The sequence below is a fragment of the Squalius cephalus genome, assembly GCF_949319135.1.
Source record: "Squalius cephalus genome assembly, chromosome: 11".
NCBI lineage: Eukaryota > Metazoa > Chordata > Actinopteri > Cypriniformes > Leuciscidae > Squalius > Squalius cephalus.
This window is the reverse complement of record NC_137132.1, coordinates 31,002,708-31,025,424: the sequence shown is the minus strand read 5'-3', so window position 1 is coordinate 31,025,424 and position 22,717 is coordinate 31,002,708. Positions and strand designations below refer to the sequence as shown.

Here is a 22,717-nt window from a genome sequence, read left to right as displayed (position 1 = left end):
GTGCACAAACACTACATGTAAAGTTTGAAACATTATTACACCACAGTTTGTTTGCTTAATCACCAGATACATTTGCATTTGCCAACAGATGAGAAAAAAATAGCCACGAACTGGTGTAGAAAGAAAGTAGAGCCTCAACTAGATGAACAAGAGGGTAACGCTAGCTTATAGCTAACTGCAATTTCTTATGGTTTGATCTCTAACACAAGTAATGGCTGTAAAATAAATCCAGCGACTGAATTCTAGAGGACCATAGCTTTCAAACAAGGTATAGCATGTGTATGTGTCCTGTAGTGAGACCATTACAACATTAGATGTTTGTGGCTAATGTAGGCTAAACACTACACATCGGCCGGGCTGCGATCAGACAGGCAGACGGGTCATATAAACACCTAAAAGTCGTTTAAAAATTACCCCGAGAAACAGTGCATTGCTGTGCTGTTGGTACACACGTACATAGCACATTTGGCACAAATTAGCTTATCTTATGTGACATTTTATCAGTGAGACTTCTCTGCAGTTGTCCTCGAAATTGAATGAGGGTCCGCTAAACCGGAAGTTGGTTTACAACGGAAGTACTGGAAAGAAGTAAAAGTGGGCGGGGCGGAATAAGGTGAATAGTGAGTGCTGATGAGTGATAATGAGGGTGACTGCTTGCAGGTGATTGAGGAGTGTGTGCAGCTGTTGACATGAAGGATACTAGTGTAGTGCTGAGGGTGACTGAGCTGGTGACTGTTACACATGCATTAAAGGAGAACTCCGGTCAATTTTAACATTGAGCTCATTTTTTTGTAAATTTGGAGTGCTGTCAGTACAGAGAACAACGACAAAAATCGGTGTTGCCTACACCGTGTTATCCTCTTTTTAAAATTTGCACCCTGTTGACTTCAATGGGGCAAGTTTTAAACCTGCTTTTAGCCTCTTAACATCCTTGATGCCATTACAAGTGCCCAGCCATTGTGAGTGATTCCTTCAGAGTGAACACGGGTGAATCTGACTGCAGTAGATGTGCAAGATATGAATAAAAATTATGTTATTTCAGCCAGCGCACATACCTGTATTTACATCCTGTTTTCCGTTGAAGTCCACAGTAGTCGATTGTCGAGTTCGGGCGCATGATTGTACGTACTAAACCTATGCGCGTGAACTCGACAATCGATTACTGTGGGCTTCGACCGAAAACAGGATGTAAATACAGGTATGTGCGCTGGCTGAAATAACATCATTTTTATTCATATCTTGCACATCTACTGCAGTCAGATTCACCCGTGTTCACTCACATTGGAATTACTCACATTGGCTGTGCACTTGTAATGACACATCAAGGATGTTAAGAGGCTAATATCAGGTTTAAAACTTGCCCCATTGAAGTCAACAGGGTGCAAATTTTAAAAAGAGGATAACACGGTGTAGGCAACACCGATTTTTGTCGTTGTTCTCTGTACTGACAGCACTCCAAATTTACAAAAAAATGAGCTCAATGTTAAAATTGACCGGAGTTCTCCTTTAAAGGCAGGGTAGGTAGGTTTTTTTCTAAAAAACTTTTTCCCAAATTTGTTTAAACTCTCTTTATATACCAATACATAATTAAAATGTAAGTACTCTGAAAAGGAGAGTATAAAAATCAAGTGTCTGTAGTCCTCTCAGGGCTGCAATAAACACAGCTACTTATTTCCATTCGGAACGAATGAAATGATTGGCTGGGCGACTGTCACTCTCCCTCGCTACCATGGCTACCACCCCTGATGCTACAGGAGCTGCCCACATGTGCACACCCATTTGACTCGAGGAGGGGAAGAGGCACGGAAACTAGATAAAGTTAGGTATTTTATTACATGTGATTCTGACATGATGTCACTACATGCACTGCGCTCCTCTCCACTCGGCGCTGACAAACGCGTCCTCCAGCTGAACGGTCGGCATCGCGCGCTCATGTGATTTGGGGGCGTGGCTTTGGAAGGAGCCCAGAAGGGAGGGGGAGGGAGTGAATGGAATAAGTAGCTGTGTTTATTGCAGCCCTGAGAGGACTACAGACACTCGATTTGTATACTCTCTTTTTCAGAGTACTTACATTTTAATTATGTATTGGTATATAAAGACAGTTTAAACAAATTTGGGAAAAAGTTTTTTAGAAAAAACCTGCCTACCCTGCCTTTAATGACACAACACACTTTAGATTAGCGATTAGACTTAGTGATCAGTGAATAAAACCACTTGATGGAGATGACGACCATTTGATTTTATTTGATTCTGGGTTATTTCACAACAAATACATGTGTTCTAAACACACTGTTACGACAGCCAAAGAAAAATATAATAAAAAGTCAGGGTCAAGTGCCCAACTAAGGAACCACTACTTACAGTAATGGTGATTAAACATTTTTTCAATGAAACATCAACATTAACTACAGCTAAACATCTGTTAATTCTCATTAAGAACTTTTGTATTAGAATATTATTAAAATCCAAACATAATTTAAGATGCGGGTTAAATTTACATGTATGCATTTGGCAGAAACTTGTATCAAAAGTCAAATAGTGCATTCAAGATATACATTATATCAATTCATACGTTCCATGGAAATTGAACCCGTGATCATGGTGTGGTCTACTTAATCTACTGTTTGATCTACAGGAATGCCTGAAGTAGAAATAATTGGTTTTATAATGTAAGTCAATTTGACAACCTTAGACTACATTACAGCCTACTGTACTATTTCTATTCAGCCAAGATTTAAACAATTTATCTAATATTGTTTGTTACTGATTTATCTGATATAATTACTAAACTGAAATAAGGTCAATTATAGAAATTATAAGGTAATTATAGTATATCTGGTAGCCAATTTCTGCAGCCCTGATGCAGAATTTCCGCATATCCTTTGTTTAATAAAGATGTCTCAGAGATTGTTGCTTATCAGTTCTTGAGCTTGTGTGAGGCGTTCCAATCGCTTCTTTAGATCAGCTCTCCTGCGTCCTCGCTCTGAGTCTTCATTCAGCAGTCTGACCACATCTGCCCCGTTCCTCAATTCTAGCATCTGATGCCGCAATGTCTTAGCTGCATCCTTCAGCATGAAGAGAATTATCAGCATGGGCACATAGTCTGTAAGGCGTTGATAGACAATCTATATGGAGACAGGACATGGAAAAATAAAGATATTTAATCAACATTTGGGGGTTGGCTTCCCTTTACAGTGATATCTCTGGTGAATCTCTTGTGCCAATGCACCTTCATTGTGTGGTTTGGTTGCACATACTGACTCAATTTAAAATTGTTATTAACTGATCATCGATCTGATCATAAAAATTAAAGTGCCAGGTAAAACAACCAAAATAGGGTTTTTACAGTGATGTCTTATGAAGACTCATTTTTAATTCCTTGAAGAACTTTTCATTAAAAAGAATTACAGCAATTGTGGTTGAAGTTTCACTAAAACATTGCATCAATGATGCCTCATAAGCAACCACCCGCGTCATCGTAGCTCAGATTTATCTTCTTCAAGAAGAAGATTTATCTGCCCATGCTAGTTGATTTATATATTAGAATTCGTTGTGTTCATTGAGTGGATTATTCTCATTTTCTCAGGGTGAGCACAATACCATTTCAGAAGGGTGTGGCTCTGTGTACCTGCTTCATTACGAGTGAGGACACATATTGTCCTCACACACTTAAGTCCATTAAGTTATTGATCTATCAGCATGCTCACTGAATGCTTAGCAACTCATCTAATTTTCCACACTGTAAAAACTTCAGGGTGAAAGTGTTCTGTTCTCATTTCTCCTTCTTTTTGAGGAAGGAAGGAAGATCAGCTAACCCCCAAGGATTTATATCCAAGTCTGAAAGCTCACAGTGAGGTTTCGTCTAGCTTGAATGAGGATGATGTTTTGTCCTCGACTTCTGAGGAGCTTCCGGGTGGTCCAACTGACATGCCTCCCCGAGTGGGCAGGAAGCTCATCCATCTCTGGCTTATACAGAGTTGTTTGATGTGATTTCATGTGCTGTTGACAAGTTGAAGCTGTGCTTTGAGGTACAAGCTCAACCGGAGTAAAAGTCCAAGTTGAATAAATGCTTTCTGGCTGGCATGTTGCACTTACATCTCACTTCAACACCATTTCTAAGATGGCAGAGAAGGAGTACACGGAGATAGTGACCTAAAAAGAGTGACTGGCTTAGCTCTTCGAGCCACCAAACGCATTGGTTTTCTTATTGGAACTCAATCTGTGCTTTTTGGTGAGGCAGTTTTTTGGTGATTGCACAGTCTTTGTCCTATGAGGGCACTGAAGGTTAAAGGGATAGTTCAGGATTTTAGACATGAATCTCTATAGCTTCCCCATAAGCAGTGTGGTGCATTGACCATGACTTACCCCCGACAGCGTCCTGTGAGCCGAGCTCCCGTCCAGTTTTGGTCAAGATGAAATTAGTCCGGCAAGTTTGCTGGGGTCACGGCAATAAAGCTTTTTTCTTCTCAAATCAATATGTGTTCAAAAGAGTGATATATTTGCAGCACAAAACCGCTGTCTATGGAGAGGTCAGACCTCGTAATGGCTTGGCACTATTTTCTTCCCCGTCATATCACTGCGCGCTGCCGCTACCTACAGCCAGCTGGGAGCTGCGCAGGCGCACACCACTTTTTCAGTTGTTCGGCAGTGTTTACAGCAGTGTTTACGTGCTCAGAACAGCTACACGAACGAGCTAACATAGCTAACGTTACTCACCAAGAGCGATCAGTTTGTAATCCTTTTGGCTGTGTGTCGAAGTCAATGTTGTCATCGTCGCTGCTGTAGTCAGACATGTTATCGTTCTCTTTACGAGCTGTAAACAAAGTGACACGTGCGCGGCTCCCAGCTGGCTGTAGGTAGCGGCAGCGCGCAGTGTTATGACAGGGAAGAAAATAGTGCCAAGCCATTACGAGGTCTGACCTCTCCATAGACAGCGGTTTTGTGCTGCAAATATATCACTCTTTTGAACACATATTGATTTGAGAAGAAAAAAGCTTTATTGCCGTGACCCCAGCAAACTTGCCGGACTAATTTCATCTTGACCAAAACTGGACGGGAGCTCGGCTCACAGGACGCTGTCGGGGGTAAGTCATGGTCAATGCACCACACTGCTTATGGGGAAGCTATAGAGATTCATGTCTAAAATCCTGAACTATCCCTTTAAGCAGAGGTTTACATTTAAGGAAAGCCTTAGCTGTTTTAATAAGGTGTCATTTAACGGGCTGATAAATTAGCACCTTGTTTGTTGTATGGCGCTGTGGTCTATGGTTCCCATAGTTATGTATGCAATCGCAGCTCCGCTACACTTTCCTTTGTAGGGAAATCTGAACTGTGATGGCATAGGCGCTCCCTTATGAGGCATCAGTGATGTAATGTGGACCGTGCTTATGACATCAGCCAGATAATTTGCATGATTCTTGACAATCGAGCTTCAGACAATCGTGACACCAGAGGGTGTTCCACTAGAGTCAGCTACAGACGCAACATTGAGTAAACCTATGCAAGGAACCAAAGATAAATATGTAACCGATATGTCCTTCATGGACCATAATGGATAGAAGGAACCTTTATTTAGAAACTTACTATAATTTACAACTTGGACCAGTGACAGATGGGTTGATTCTTTGCCATTTTGTTTGGTGACACTAATGGCGTTGAAAGTACACACTTCAACTTTAAAGGCCCTTTAGATATTATAGTGCATACACAACATTAGCTGTTCATTACATTTTTACAGTGTCTAAATGAATGACTATACATTTACTGACAATAATTAAATGCATTTCATAGTATGAGTTGCGACCCACCTCATGATACAGAGCCAGTTTGTCTGGAACTAGATTCCTTGAATCCAATAACGCACAGCCTTTAGAATTGAAAATTGTATCATCATCATAGAAGTTCTCGTCACTAGAGTCCATCTCAGTCTTCTGAGGGATGTCAGAGTCATCAAGTTTCTTTTGTAATACCTTGTCCTGAGTGAAGACCAGTTTCTCCATATCAATGAACTCCTTGATTCTTTTCTCCACTTTGGCCTCTTGTTTTGACTGAATGTTATTAATCATTTTCTGAGGAGTACATCATAATACATTGCATTTACTACTACTACTTCTACTACTACTGCTAATAATAATAAAATTGTACTTACTGATACAATGTATCTCAGTGCAGGGTACTGGTCAAAAGATAAATAACATATCTCTCTGAACACATTCTGAACAATCTCTGAAAATAAAATTGTTTGTAACAAGAAGAAAAATTGTAGATTGTTAATGGCTTCAAAGCAAAAATGCTAAAACTTCACATTTACAATCAGAATTTGAGATATGAACATTTGTGATGTTTGTTTATTTTTGGGTGTTCAGCATTCATAATATATATATATATATATATATATATATATATATATATATATATATATATATATATATTACTAATAATAGCTGACTATACTGTATATTTATAAAATATGCACTAACCTCGTACACGCTTCAGTGTTTTCATAGCTGGCTCTTGAAGGGCTGCCACATGGTCTTTGATGACACATTCAAATTCACAGAACTCACTGAATGTAAGCAATTCTCTGCCACGATGCATCTCATTATACTTCTCTATCATTTCATTCACTCTTGCTGTGACTACATTTTTAATAACAAAAAGGGAAGGTCTAGTTTAGGGATTTTGGTACAATCCTAAAAAGTCACATGTTTTCAACATCTTCACTTACACGATACTTCAGTGCCTCTTAGGTAGATGTCCCATTTCTTGAACACAGGACGTAGAAGTGCATGAATGTTTTTGTCTTTTAAATGTCCTGTTCTACTCATTTCACTTATTTGATCGCTGAACTCCATTATTATCTATAGGAAGAAGAATCAATTCATTTTTTTTTTGCATAATTTATGGGATAAACATGTATAGAGGGTAAGATGGATATATATTGTGCTTTATTCTCAGAGCTCTTACATCACTGAGAAAAGGTCCCATCAGCTCTTCTTCAACGGGTGGACCCTGCTCGTAGTTTTTAAGCTCCCTTTGAACGCTGAGTAGTTTAGTCTGAATCTGCTCAGTTAAGTAGGGTAGCGATTTCTGTGTCCATAAGAAAATATAATTATATAATTATTATAGAATTCAATATAATTGTATATATTAGCTGGCTAACTAAAATAGTATTTAAATTATATAAATATTGATTAAATCTTTAAATAAATTGAATAATTAATATTTATTAAAATATTGATTAAATCTTTAAATAAATATTAAATTATTTAATTAATAAACTGTGACCACTTGTGGCCCACTAAAATCTTCTGTTCTTCTGAAGATTATTGTATTATTTAGAAAGAAAGAAAGAAAGAAAGAAAGAGGGTAGGAGCATAATCAAAAAGTGCTTGCCTTGATATGATCAACCAGTTCTTTGGTTAGGTTGTCTGCCAAGCATCGAGTAGATGCTTTACCATCATTCAATAGAGAGCTGTCAACAAAACAAGTAATAAAAACTCAGTGTGTGTTTTAGCGCAATTTTCTGACGTCATGGGATCACAACACTAAGAGATAGTAAATCTTTTTATGTTTTTTTTTTTTTTTTTTTTTTTTTGTTTTTTTTTTGTGCGTTCCCGAGATTAGACCTTCCTTAACATAATGCCGAAAACCCGAAGTCTCTAGGTGGTCTGGTTGAGGAGGAGATAGAAGTGCAAGATTGGTGCGCACAGACAGAACAGAAATCATGAGTTAACAATCGCAATTTTGTCCGTAGGAAAATTGCGCTAAAAATAGATTATTATTGTTATTATTATTTATTATTTAATTTATATAACAGTTTGTTCTGGTTCTTGAATCTGATTGGCTGAGAACCTTTTCCAGCCATGCGATGTTGTAACATGTTGTAATCCACTGGAGGCGAGTTGCAGAACCCAAGTGCAGTTTATTTACATCCAAACGTGATCAAAATACAAATCAAAGACTTGACTAAACATAACTTGACATGACACCACTTGACTTGACATAAACACTCACCACACAGTGTTTACACGAAGAACACTAGACCAAGGCCCTGTTTACACGTACATGGTTATTTTGAAAAATAGTTAATTCGCCTCTGAAAACGATTCTTTCTAAAAACTCCGGCCAGAGTGGAGATTTTGGAAAACTCTGTTTGCACGTTTGCATGTAAACTGAGAAAAACTGAGTTTTAGGCAGTCGACGTCACAGTATGTGACAGAACTTGCACTGCATCAAAGGTGCGACCTATATTTACGGGATTCTGATTGGCTAACATGGGCTTGAGATTCTTGTTACACTGCCACCTACAGGTTTGGCATGCTCTTGACGGCATATACACGGGTTTGTGTAAACGAACACCACGGGAACCGTTTCACCATTTGTATCCTCCGCTTGCAGCATTTCAAACAGCGGATGAGCAAACCCACCATCATTTTATAAATAGGGCTACTTTTGTTGTGTCACGGAATGTAGTTTTTTAAGGCAAGAATGTAGTTATTTAGACCTAAATGTGCGACTTATATATAAATATAGCACACTATTTGACAAATTGTTTAGAGGTTTTCAGAGATGTGGGTTTCAGGCAGTCAGCTGCCGTTCAGCAGTCATGTACCCACAGAGAACAGCTTTATCTCTGCCAGTCCTTCAGGAATTTGCCTCTGGCTCTCAGCAAAGACTTTATGAGTGAGTCAGTAGCAAATATTTTTATATTGAAAGGGACTGAAACAAGGTTGTGACCATATTGTTTTTACTTTAAACAAGACCTTATAAGACTCAACTTACAAATGTCGTGGGAAATCACTTTAACTGTTAAAAGGACAAAGTCAAAGATATTGCTTTCCTCAGCATACATTTAAACTGATTTTGTGACTAAGAATGTACAGTAAGATTGACCTGAAGAATATCAGCTAGATGCAGGTAATGCACCCAATTAGTCAATCTCTCTCTCACTACAAAAGTTTAAACATGTAAAAAGTTTTTTTTTTTTTTTTTTACACTTTCTCAAAGTCAAGCCATAAGAATACTAATATAGGATGCTCATAATTCACTGGTTAACCGACTGTAATATTTTTTACTGATTAATACGTATCAGTTAAATGGTTTAAAAAGTAATTTATATAATTTTAAAAAGTTTTTAAATATGTAAAAAGATATTTTAAATATTTTGCTGCATGGTTACAAAATATGCTACACATAAACATGCATTTTTGAGGGAGAAAAAAAAACAGATGTTACGTAGGCCTATAAGTCACATTTTATTATTAATTCTGAAATGTAAAATACCGGTAAATGAAGTGAAAAATGTACAGAAATTATAAGCACTATAAACTTGGTTATTTTAGTTCCGCTCAAAACAAATTATTTTAAAGTGAAGCTGAAACAGAAACCGTTTCAGTTATAATTTATAGTTTATATATAGTATATAGTATAGTACATAAATATTGTATATATAGTATAATGTATAAATATAATATAATAAATAGAAAGTTATAATTACCTGAAATATCGGTGGTTCCTAAAAAATTTCATTTCCACTTCCATGGCTTTAGAAAGAGGGATTTTGTTATTGATGTCACTCTGACCACGGCATCGCACAATAATGTAGCCCTTGCTGAGAGGAATGACTTTGCCTTGGACAATGTTCAAAACATCACTCTCTGCTCCTCTGTCAATAAGGTCTGGTTTTGTGAGAATTGCTATGCCATGAATTCAACAAAAAAAAGTTAAAAGTTAGGAAAAGCATGAATCATAATGCTACAGGTTGGTCTGAAGAAATATACGAAAAGTTGGCAAACCAAGAGTTCTGTATCCATCTGGGTCTACATCTTGTGCCATTCTCAGTGCTTCTGTTGTCGCTATGTCAACATTGCAGGGCACAACAACTAAAATGATGGTTTCACTTTTGTCAATGTATTTCAGAATCAAGTTTTTGATCTAAAAATAAAAGATAAAATGTCCTTTGGTTAAGAAGGTGATAATCTTTAAGTCACCATGAAACACCACAGGACCCATTATACTTCCATTGCCAATAAATACATAAGTAAATAAATAAATAAGTAAATAAATAAATAAATTCAACAACTTTGAATAATGTGTACAGATGCATTAATGTATATTATGAATGATGATAATGTATTAAAGTATTTTTCTCTCTCTCTGCTTGAGTTCATGTTGTCTAAGTTTCATCTGTTGGCTACAAATAGACTACTTAGGGCGTGAAAAACAAGTTGCGATGTATATTTTTTGCAGGTGCAGGTTGACAGCCTGTTTACACAAATGTTCATAATATTGACATACTTTCAAACAGCCATTTATATTTGTGTTTTAAGACTATTCACTCACCTGATCGCCAATATCATCAGGTTGACCATGTACAGGTACACGGGTTATACCAGGTAGATCGATCAGAGTGAGGTCACACACATCAGGAGATGAAATTTCCAAAGAGATGAGTTCATCACATATTCCAACTGTATTTCCAGCAAGCTTGTTTTGAGCTGTCAAATATACATACATAAGTTTGCAGCAGATTCAAACAAGACTAGTTTGGGATTTTCAAGTGGTACAGACCTTATTCAGAGCAGCGCCATGACAGGAATGAAAGTGAGGCTGTGAGGGATAGACTTGCCATGTTTCCAATGGCATCCGCTGTAAAAAAGCTGTATAAAGCTCTTAGATTACTTACAATTTTCCACAGCTTATATTGTCGGGAGTTTTTTGTCAACTGAAATTTCTTGGAAAGATGTGTTTCCAGTGTTTCATGAGTAGAATAATCCAAAAACACATTAAATAACAGTACAGCCCATTGAAGAGATGCATGTCTGTCCCTCACAGCCTCGCTTTCATTCCCGATAAAAATCAAAGATGGCGCTACTGTGAATATAGGTGAATTTGACCCTGGAAATCCATCACAGGACACCAGGGTTGTGCAGAATTCACAGCTGAATGGAGAAGCTCTTTTCAATTACAATTGACTTTCTGAATTTGAATTGAGGAAGCAAACATTCTGAGTTTTGCTCAACTGTGTTAAACACAGATGGAATATAGGCTAGTCCTTTTTCGAAGATGACATTCATCAGGGCATCATTACAACTGATGCTGGTTATGATCTGTAAGGGTTTCTGTTCATACTGACCTTCTCTGACAAGGTTATCCACCATTAATGGGTCATGAAAGGTCTCATTGTAACCACTGTAGGAAATGGTCCCTGACCACGGTCCTTTTTTTAACTTCCGTAATTTCAACTGAAGAGGACAGCGAGTGACTATACCTTAAAAAAAAAAAAAAAGAAAGCACAAAGTTTCTCAAGGATCTCAAGGTATGTGGGCCCCAAGTTTTCAAATCTCATTTATTTCCCCACATTGCAACAAAATGCTCCTCCCTCTTCTCCTTATATGATATTGAGTGCACTCACTGCACTACGCATATGTTATAATAGACGTTTCTCGGATGTGCCAATAATGCGGAAGATTAACAGAGGGGAAATTTTTAGTGAAGATTTACAGTGAAGATTTCGATTGTAGGACAAGTATGGCCAACTTTTATTATAATAATACATTTATTTTATATAGCTCCTTTAAAAGTTTTTTCGGCACTCTTCATACAAAACACAACGATAACCGGTGACGCAAATGCCAGAAGTATTCATACGGTATTCAAACGGAATGTCCAAAGATTTCGAATGCAAAGATACATCACAATATATACCAGTCTCCATTACCGTTTACTATCAGCGTAAATGTCTTCTCATCTCTTTCATTTTTGTTTGAATCAAATGTGTAAAATATATCATATTCCTATTATTGAAATCATGTCTAAATTATACTCTGCTACAGCGGGAAAGTTAAGAGATCATGGGACTAATCAGATAACATGCCATTCATGGTGAGAAGAAGAGCGTCTCGGTTACATATGGTGACCCTCGTTTCCTGAAGGAGGGAACAGAGATGTACGTTGTGACCGACGGATAGGAATCTCGCTAGACAGGCCAATCTACTTAGAGTGAAACTAAAACGAGCCAATGCACATTGGCGTGCAATCATTTGCATCAGCTGTTCAGCCACGCAGCGTGGGTATATAATGAGCAGTAGGTGCGATTGCACTTCAGTTTTTTGCTGAGGAGCCGAGCCGATGAGCTGGCTGCCCCGACGGGTCGCAGCAGATGTGGCGTCTCCGTTCCCTCCTTCAGGGAACGAGGGTTACCATATGTAATCGAGACGTTCCCTTATCAGTCGGTCACTCTCGACGTACGCCGTGACCAACGGATAGGAATCCCTACCAAAGCGCCACAGCTGCTTCACCCCATCCAGCGCCCTGAGCAAGCCTCTACACCTTCTTGCCTGGAAAGACGATAGGAGAGGAGCGTGCCCTTTCTATGGGAAGGAGAACGATGCGGAAGCCACATTCTTCCCCGAAGGAGTTATGTGGGGATATACATATGGACTAACCCAAAGGTGGCAACGCAGTGCTGAAGTACCAACTAGTCTCTCCCTATGGAGGATCCCTCTACCACTATACAGATATGGCATTGTCGGGAAAATTTGTTTCGCGTTCCTACCCCAAAGCAACAAAATAAAATAAAATTCTTTATCAAAATTTATAAGGAAAGACAAGTACTTTGTCTGTCCTTCGGATGAGACGTTAAACCGAGGACCTGACTCTCTGTGGTCATTAAAAAAATCCCAGGATGTCCTTCGAAAAGAGTAGGGGTGTAACCCCGGCATCCTGGCCAAATTTGCCCCTTGGCCCCTGTCCATCATGGCCTCCTAATCATCCCCATATACTGATTGGCTTCATCACTGTCTCCTCTCCACCAATAAGCTGGTGTGTGGTGGGCGTTCTGGCGCAATATGGCTGCCGTCGCATCATCCAAGTGGATGCTGCACATTGGTGGTGGTTGAGGAGATTCCCCCATCTATGTAAAGCGCTTTGAGGTCTCAGAAAAAGCGCTATATAAATGTAACGAATTATTATTAATTATTATGTTGTTGAAATATTTTGAATAGCCGCCAGGACGGCTCTGCCGATGCTCTCGGCTAACGCTGATTCGTTGGACATTTTGAACGACAGTAACGACAAAATGTTGCTGTTATTTTCAGCGTGAGATGCTTTACAAACGGTGCCCCATATATACATGCAGCATATATTCTTTGGCTTTGTGGGCATTATTTTCCGACTCCGGTTCGAACCGAACTCCCCTACTGAGAGTTTCTGACATTTTCATTGCGTGAGATTGTCCTGTCACTTGAGCATGCATGAGCTCTTGAAGCTCTGCTCTCTTCTTTAAAGAGGCCGGGAGCACCAGCTCATTTGCAATTAAAGGGACCAAAAAGTGTCCATTTTAACATGCTATAAAAATGATCTGTGGGGTATGTTGAGCTACAACTTCACATACACACTCTCGGGACATCAGATACTTATTTTACATCTTGTAAAAAGGGGCATAATAGGTCCCCTTTAATTATATTTAAAATAATAATTATGAATGTAATTTTCTCCAATCCTCCCAAGTGCCCTTTTTTTGGTTTGTGCCACTGTCCTGCATAATTTATATGCACGACCCTGATTAAAATTATAATTATGTATTTTAACAACACAGAAAGGTCAGAGGAAATAAAAAAAGTTAATTCAGTTTAACTGTTTTCAATACACATTGTAATGCTTCATTAAAAAAAAGAAAAACGGAAACTGTGCAAACTGACAGAAAATATGCAATTTTCATTGTTTCAAATAAACTGTTAGAAAATTTTAAAACCAACATAAAGCCTGTGTTTTGTCTCAGGCAGTTTTCAATAAAATCTTTAAAACATAATTGCTGTTGTCTCCTTTAAGTGAAATTGCTTGTTTAATTTTTTATGCTTGTTTTTATTTTTATATATAATTTTTATAAATAAAATAACATTTTAAATAAATGTAACAAATTACTATTATTATTAATATTAGGGTTAGGGTTATTAGGGTTAGGGTTAGGGTTAGGGCTTTAATATTGATATTTAATATGATCAATTTTAGGTAATATTAAAGCTCATTTAATAACTCATTTAATAGCTCATTTACTAACCCTAATATTAAAGCTCATTAATATTAAATTATATTTAATATTAATGAGCTTTAATATTATTAATATTAAAGCTCATTGGACACAACCATCAGCTACATTAACAAATGTAAATTAGTTTAATTTTAATAGATGGGGACATGGCAATAACATATTGCACCACTGCAATACATAATTCCAGTCATTCTCATTTAGTTGCAAGGAGCTGAAGTAATTTCAGAGTCTTACCACTTCCTCGAGGTAAAGCCACCCCAGAGAGAGCCTCCAAAACAGAACTCTTTCCAGAACTCTGATCTCCCACCACTGCAATGGATGGCAGATCTATATCCTTATCAATGGCAATCATCCTCAGAGAGTCAATCAACTCAATCAAAGGCTGAACAGACTCAATGAAATGACTGTGGAATGCTCCGGGAGCTTGTGAGTCTGAAAATGAGCTTTATAATAAAAACATCAAACAGAGATACTATTTAGATCTTGTTTAGATGATCAATTCGATTATTTAAATTGTTTTTTTCTGTGCTTTAATTTTTCAAACCAACAAATGCCACCACCACATCTGTTGTATTGTGTTTAACAGCATTCTGTGGTAGAAATGACTTGATGAAAATTACATTTTCATAAGACTAATTTTAAAGTTGTCACATTTTAATACAATTTATACACAAAATTACATATTTTCATGTTTAATTTGCAACAAAGAACAGTCAAATATAATGAAGCTGAATACTGTACCTCCCTTCATCTTGGGAATCATAGTCTTTAAATTTGTCTGGGTGATCCATAGTTTGTCTGAAAATGAATTAAGAATTCTAAGCTGAAATAATTAGAAAGAATGATTAGGTGTCTTCAATAAGCCAACATAACATGTCAAGTCTTGGCAAACGCCATGTTCAATGCAGTACTTTCACTTAACCCAAAAAGAAATGTAAAAGAAAGAAACTGTTGTCTCCTTACCTTACGCTTGCGTTGTGTGTAATAACAGTTTAACATCTGAAAGGTATATGAGGGTTGTGTTTCATACTGTTATTTATCAACAGAATGAACACCAATAAATCTAAAGTTGTAAGGAACTGGATATGACTCATGACTTGGCTGAATTGTCATAGATATTATCTGTAGACACAGACAGGTTCAATTAGAACTCATTAAAAGATAAATTCTTAGTTTCGTTTGCCCTTATCATGTTTATCAAGGCAGTTGCTATGGCTATCAATAAAACAGTAAAGATAATTTTCAGTTTTGTTTTGCTTTCTTTTGTAATTTTGGTAACACTTTAAAATACTGTTCCTTCATTAATGAATAACTACACAGGAACAAATGAGTAATGCACAATTTTTTATTTTTATTTTTATTTTACTTTATTTTTTTATTATAAAGATCTTGCACATTTGACAATATACATTGGAGGCAAACTTTTCTGACATTTATCTGCGAAAGACACACTTGCATAATAACTCAAAAACAGGAATAAAGTGTGACTTATGCTTATTAATTATGCACTTTTCCAAACATAACATTTGGTCTGAAAAAAAAAGATTAGTATTTTGTATTGCCTCACATACATGTTGACCTTTTTGTGATTGCATGTCGACAAAAACACAATTAAAAAATAAAACTAAAAAAACTATAGACAAATGGTATAAGTGGATAAAATCTCTTATAGTGCTTAATTTACACAAAACCACAAACAAACTACAACACAAACTACAGTTTGTTTCAATCCTCTCTCTCCTGTTGTCCACTCCCTTCCCAACCCTGTGTCGTCTGCCCTCGCTGCTCAGACCTCAGACAAGATCCAGTCTTAATGCTCTTATATACTCAATCCACTTAGACCATAGACCAATACATTTCTCCTTTTCTAATCTTAAGGTCATAGTGAGTCTCTCCATTATATAAATTTGGTATATAGTGTTGTACCATTCCTCAGTGCCCGGTAGGTCTGGTTGAAGCCATTTTCTTGTCAGGGCCTTCCTGGCTGACAATAACAGAATCGTAAACAGGTTCTTATCTGCAGTTGAAGTCAGATTCTGGGGGTTCCAGACCTAGGTACATGTGTAAGAAATCAAAAGGGATATTAGTTTGGAAAATATTCTCTAAGCATCTGTACCTCTTGCCAAAAGTGTACAGCCTTTGGGCAGGCCCAAAATATATGATAATAATAGCGTCGCTGACGCCACACAATCTCCAGCACCCTGTTCCTATGTTTTGGTGAGCTTTCTGAACAGGGGTAATAAAAAATCTCTATGTTTTTCCATACGAATTATCTCCAAGTCATTCTCATCTATTGCTGTGCCTATTTCCTTTTCCCATTTCTTTTTGACTTATTGCGTGTTTATTGGTTTGCTTTCTTGGAGACCTTGGTACAGCCTTGTTATGATTTTTGTAATGGTATTCACAATATAAGCTAACCGGAATATATTCAGAATGATGCCGTCCCTTCTGTCTGGGCTTCCCCTTGTAATTTCCTCATATCTATTTCTCATTTGCAGATACCGACAGAAGTCTTGATTTACCAGACCATGTTTCACCTTGAGAGTTTGAAAGTCTTTTAGTTGTCCATTATGTGTAAATGTAAAGTAAGAGGTGAGGCCTTTCTCTGCCCACTCATGGAATCTTTTATCATGTCTATTGGGTACAAATTCCGTGTCATAGGCACACCATCTTAACATCGCCACTGCCTTGGTTAGTTTATTATTTTTACAAACTTGATGCCAGATCTTAAAAGTTAGTTTTATCCACAGATTATCTTTATCTGTTAGGTGAGCGAGTAGTCTCTTATCTGCTACCATGGCTTGTATTGGAGGGCCATTAGTGGTAGCCTCCTCTATGTCTTTCCATCTTGCTGTAAAAGTTGGGTTGCATACTGTAGGCATACTAGGGGTCTTAACTGGGCAGCTTAATAATAATCTCTTAGACATGGCAGTGCCAGGCCTCCTTTATCTTTTGTGAGTTGTAACATGTTGTATTTTATCCTTGGGTTTTTCCCCTGCCATTTAAAGCGAGAAATTACTGTATCCCATTCAGCAAATTGTTGTTTAGTAACTTCAATAGGGAGGGTTTGTTGAAGGCACAAGAGGTGTGGCAAAACACTAATCTTTACTGATTCAAGTCTGTTTATTAGCCCTAGAGAAGGGATAAGACTCCATCTTGATAGATCAGACTTAATTTTTTTATTTAATGGCCCATAGTTAAGTTTGAATAGTGCTGTAGTGTCTCTACATAAAATTACCCCAAGATATTTAATCGAATTCTGGCCCCATTTAAGATTATATATTTTTTTGTAGTTCTCTAGGAGGTTCAAAGTTAAAGGTCAAAACCTGGGTTTTTTGAATATTTAATTTATGTCCTGAGAATAACCCAAATTCTCCAAGTGTGGACATCAGCCTCTGTAACGATTCCTTTGGCTGGCCTAAATAAATCAAGATATCATTGGCAAATAGAGATAGTTTTTGGTCCCCTCCTTGCATATTTATTCCTTTAATGAGATCATCTTGTCTTATATACTGGGCGAGTGGTTCTATAAACAGAGCAAATAAGGTTGGGGAGAGAGGGCACCCTTGTCTACAGGATCTTTTTAATGTAAATGGTTTTGACAAGCTGCCATTATTTTTATTCTAGCTGTTGGCATATTGTAAATTGATTGGGTCGCCTTGATAATGGTTTCATGAAAACCAAACTTAGTTAAAACTTGATAAATAAATGACCAACTGAAACTGTGAGTCAAAAGCTTTCTCTGCGTCCAATCCTATCAACATTGCTTCTTTGTTAAAGGAGTCATAACCTAGTCTTAATTTGGATACCTACTGCTGTATTATAGTCTTTCATGCCCTTCTAAAAAATAAAAGTGGAAAAATAAATAAAAACAGAGCTCCTAAAACCTTTATTTCTGAAGGCATTATTGTCTCGCGAGATCTGATGCGATGTTTTGGCTGTCGTGGACGTAGAGTCCATTCCCCGTTTTTACCTTGAAGCTAACGTTACATACTACAGGGATCTTCGCCGTGACGTCACGACGCGGTTAGGTGAGCTCTGGTTGGCAAAAGAAAAATAATGGCCGCTTGCTGCGCAGCGCAAACACAGAAGAAAAATGGTTGTATCGTGCTGTGTGATCGGCAGGATTGGGTACTGTACTGTGTGTATCATCTGTGTACATACCCTTATATATTAAGGGCAAATTCTTGTATTTTCATACATTTTTACGTATGTCAACCAATGTTATACAGGGCCTGAAGTTAACTTTTTTGACCACCAGCCACTGTGACTTTTTACCATACAGTTTTTTTTTTTTGGCCTCATAAAAGGTGAAAAGAGGAATTTCACAAACATTTGTTCTTTAACTTGTAAGAATACACATTTAAGTGCTGTCAAGTTATTAACGAGATCCATACAAGTAATAATAACTCTTACAGATAGACCTAGTGCAGCTCGTAACGTTATGTAAACAAATCAAACGCGGCTGTGTTGATGGATGGGCAGCTGTTAGTTACAGCGTTCAGGAACCGTTAAGCAGAACTAAATTAATATTGTTATTAGGCCTACTGGTAAAGTTACCGGGTAGGCTACCGGACATTTTCTCACCGGTTCCCAACTCCCAACATCTGTGCAACTGTCATTGTACTGTAGCCTATGTCAGCGTTGCATTATCTCATCTCACCAACAGTTTAATAACGTTACTTAACTCACACATTCAAACTCAGTCAGAGAAGGGCCTCATCTTTCTCTCCGATCACATATACGTTCCGAAACACTCAAACTGCGCTGCTTTCACAGATGCTTGTTTACTCCAGTAATGTGCCGCCACATTTTTAGCTGTAAATCCAACGAATTTGCTGACTTCGTTTAAATGTCAAAGAACAACAAAAAATTCTCACTCAGGTGATAAGGATCAGGCAGAGAACATGAACCCTGGTTATAAAAGCTTAATTATATCTCTTTTTAGCTTCTTCGGACAAAGAATTAACATTATGCTGACAAAACACAGGTAGACTGCTGCGACATGCGACATGTTTTGGTTCTTTCTGCCAACCAGTTCGCGCCCACGCCCATATCGTGACGTCACTTTTGACTCCGGCGAACATCCCTATAGCCGCATTAGTAGTTAGCTGCTGTTTGTTACACACAGTAGAGCAATAAAAACAGTCTTACCGTTTCAATTTCAGGCAAGTCCCGGATGGTTGGAATGGCACCTTTTTTCAAACGGAGCTTCGTGGCCAACTTCGCCTGATATTGGCCCAAATTTGTGAATGATTCCGGCGTAAAATGTTTAGCGCAGACACCGAACAATAAGCCAGTTGAAAGTGTTGCTGGGACAGCGTCATTAAAAATGAATTTTATCCACTGGTCCCTGATAGTTTGGTCCGTTTTTGGTATAGAAAACACATTCGCATGTTGTTTCTGGCAGTCAACCACAGAGCAACTCACGTGTGTGTCACCGGGTGAAAACCTGGCAAATCCAAAAAGATTCCTCATTGGTTCTAATTCTGGCTCTGTTGAGTGTTGGCCATAACGAGCGCCAGCTGAATCAAATCAGCTGTGCTTCATTGAAGCATGTGCTCAGGAAAAGGAGCATAAAAACGGAGTGTTTGAGCAGTGTGGGAGATGGGCAGGCAGCAGTGTGTGTTCTGACAGCGGCGGTGAAATAAAAAGGCTGAAGGTTTAATGTTGGATCGGAGTTCTACTGTGAGATTCCCCGAGGCATGCTCATTTGGTGAGTTTTCTGAAGAAACCACGAACAGCAACGCGATGAAGTAAGTGAGAAGATTATACAGAAGGAAAACAAAAAAGGAGAGTGACTGGCAGAAGTGAGAGAGGAAACCACTGCAGGAAAAGTTAAGTGCACTCTTCATTTGATTACCCGTTGAGAAGACCACATTTGAAGATTGACCATCACCAGTGTGCAACTAACCTTTGTTTGCGGGCAGTGTGTGCGATTTTGTTGACAGAACGAAGCGTAGTAACGGGGACAGCTGGGAGGATCGCTGATGTGTTCATGCCGATCTTCTGAAAACATTATTCCTCGAGTCATCCACCCTACAGAGAGAAGAGAAACGAGTCGATTAATCACTGTGGAGATGAAGTGAGTTTTTGCAGTGTCTGAAAGAGTGAAGTGTACACGTGTGAAGATTTACAAGAGTGATTTATGCACAAGTGTGGTGAGATCAAACGACTGCGATTCCTCTGAAACTTTGATGGATGAATATTGACTTATGACTGTGAAGATTTCTTCAAATTGATCTGTCTAAAGCTGTGTCCAGGTTCCCACTCGAGTGTACGGTGTGGAGGGAAAGAGCTCAACGCACCCCGAGTACCACACTCCACGAGCACTGTCTCTCACGTCCACGAAAGTCCAGTCTCACGAACTCTCCTAACGACGCCGCTCTGCTGCGCACGGAACGAGAGCAAAGGCGGGTAAATTACCACAGTCCTGTCTCACTTGTTATTACCTGAGCACCGTCACTGTCTGTCCCTCCGAAGAGGTGAGGAAGTTGCTGTCATTCGATCGGCTGTTCCACGAACACGTCCACAAGCCGAGTCTGAGCACCGTCACTCTCTGTCCCTCAGAAGAGGTGAGGAAGTTGCTGTCATTCGATCGGCTGTTCCACGAACACGTCCACAAGCCGAGTCTGAGCACCGTCACTGTCTGTCCCTCCGAAGAGAAGAGGTGAGGAAGCTGCTGTCATTCGATCGGCTGTTCTACGAACACGTCCACAAGCCGAGTCTGAGCACCGTCACTCTCTGTCCCTCAGAAGAGGTGAGGAAGTTGCTGTCATTCGATCGGCTGTTCTACGAACACGTCCACAAGCCGAGTCTGAGCACCGTCACTCTCTGTCCCTCAGAAGAGGTGAGGAAGCTGCTGTCATTCGATCGGCTGTTCCACGAACACGTCCACAAGCCGAGTCTGAGCACCGTCACTCTCTGTCCCTCAGAAGAGGTGAGGAAGTTGCTGTCATTCGATCGGCTGTTCTACGAACACGTCCACAAGCCGAGTCTGAGCACCGTCACTCTCTGTCCCTCAGAAGAGGTGAGGAAGCTGCTGTCATTCGATCGGCTGTTCCACGAACACGTCCACAAGCCGAGTCTGAGCACCGTCACTCTCTGTCCCTCAGAAGAGGTGAGGAAGTTGCTGTCATTCGATCGGCTGTTCCACGAACACGTCCACAAGCCGAGTCTGAGCACCGTCACTCTCTGTCCCTCAGAAGAGGTGAGGAAGTTGCTGTCATTCGATCGGCTGTTCTACGAACACGTCCACAAGCCGAGTCTGAGCACCGTCACTCTCTGTCCCTCAGAAGAGGTGAGGAAGCTGCTGTCATTCGATCGGCTGTTCCACGAACACGTCCACAAGCCGAGTCTGAGCACCGTCACTCTCTGTCCCTCAGAAGAGGTGAGGAAGTTGCTGTCATTCGATCGGCTGTTCCACGAACACGTCCACAAGCCGAGTCTGAGCACCGTCACTCTCTGTCCCTCAGAAGAGGTGAGGAAGTTGCTGTCATTCGATCGGCTGTTCCACGAACACGTCCACAAGCCGAGTCTGAGCACCGTCACTGTCTGTCCCTCCGAAGAGAAGAGGTGAGGAAGCTGCTGTCATTCGATCGGCTGTTCTACGAACACGTCCACAAGCCGAGTCTGAGCACCGTCACTCTCTGTCCCTCAGAAGAGGTGAGGAAGCTGCTGTCATTCGATCGGCTGTTCCATGAACACGTCCACAAGCCGAGTCTGAGCACCGTCACTGGCTGTCCCTCAGAAGAGAAGAGGTGAGGAAGCTGCTGTCATTCGATCGGCTGTTCCACGAACACGTCCACAAGCCGAGTCTGAGCACCGTCACTGTCTGTCCCTCCGAAGAGAAGAGGTGAGGAAGTTGCTGTCATTCGATCGGCTGTTCTACGAACACGTCCACAAGCCGAGTCTGAGCACCGTCACTCTCTGTCCCTCAGAAGAGGTGAGGAAGCTGCTGTCATTCGATCGGCTGTTCCATGAACACGTCCACAAGTCGAGTCTGAGCACCGTCACTGTCTGTCCCTCAGAAGAGTAGAGGTGAGGAAGCTGCTGTCATTCGATCGGCTGTTCTACGAACACGTCCACAAGCCGAGTCTGAGCACCGTCACTGTCTGTCCCTCAGAAGAGGTGAGGAAGCTGCTGTCATTCGATCGGCTGTTCCATGAACACGTCCACAAGCCGAGTCTGAGCACCGTCACTGGCTGTCCCTCCGAAGAGGTGAGGAAGTTGCTGTCATTCGATCGGCTGCCCTAAGAACATCTTCACGAGCCGAATACTTACCTGCTCTGTCTGTGGGGGAAAGCTGAAGGCGAGAAGAAGCCTCTGTCCGTCCTATAAGCACATTCTGACGAGTCGGAGAAACGAGAAGAAATTACTGTCTGTCCCACAAGCACTTTTCTGACGAGTCAAAAAGACGAGAAGAAGCCATTGTCCCACCTACGAGCCAGAGAGAAGAGGAATATCCTCTTCCCAAACCAGGTTCCAGCCCCGAACATTCGCAGCACTGTTTTTATTGTTTTAAATTAATAAAAAGAAAAACTTACCTTCCAAAGTCATTCTGTTGTCCGCCTCTGGTGTCTGCTCCTCCGGAGTGTGGTAATTGTCCCTCGGCCCTAACATCGGTTACATGTGCACTCGGTTTCTCCATCTTTCGCGACTGAA

General features: G+C 39.7%; 1 protein-coding gene across 1 annotated transcript; it reads right to left on the bottom strand.

The window, feature by feature from the left end:
* Positions 1 to 2,219: 2,219 nt before the first annotated feature.
* LOC307167854 (interferon-induced GTP-binding protein Mx-like) lies at positions 2,220 to 14,816 on the bottom strand (the record flags this gene model as incomplete). Its single annotated transcript, XM_079887158.1, has 12 exons — positions 2,220 to 3,125; positions 5,808 to 6,068; positions 6,149 to 6,225; positions 6,480 to 6,638; positions 6,728 to 6,860; positions 6,967 to 7,089; positions 7,396 to 7,474; positions 9,500 to 9,698; positions 9,798 to 9,936; positions 10,345 to 10,499; positions 14,288 to 14,485; positions 14,795 to 14,816. The coding sequence occupies 12 exons, from the start codon at positions 14,814 to 14,816 to the stop codon at positions 2,901 to 2,903; spliced, it is 1,770 nt and encodes a 589-aa protein (XP_079743284.1). The 3' UTR covers positions 2,220 to 2,900.
* Between the last annotated feature and the right edge of the window lie 7,901 nt (positions 14,817 to 22,717).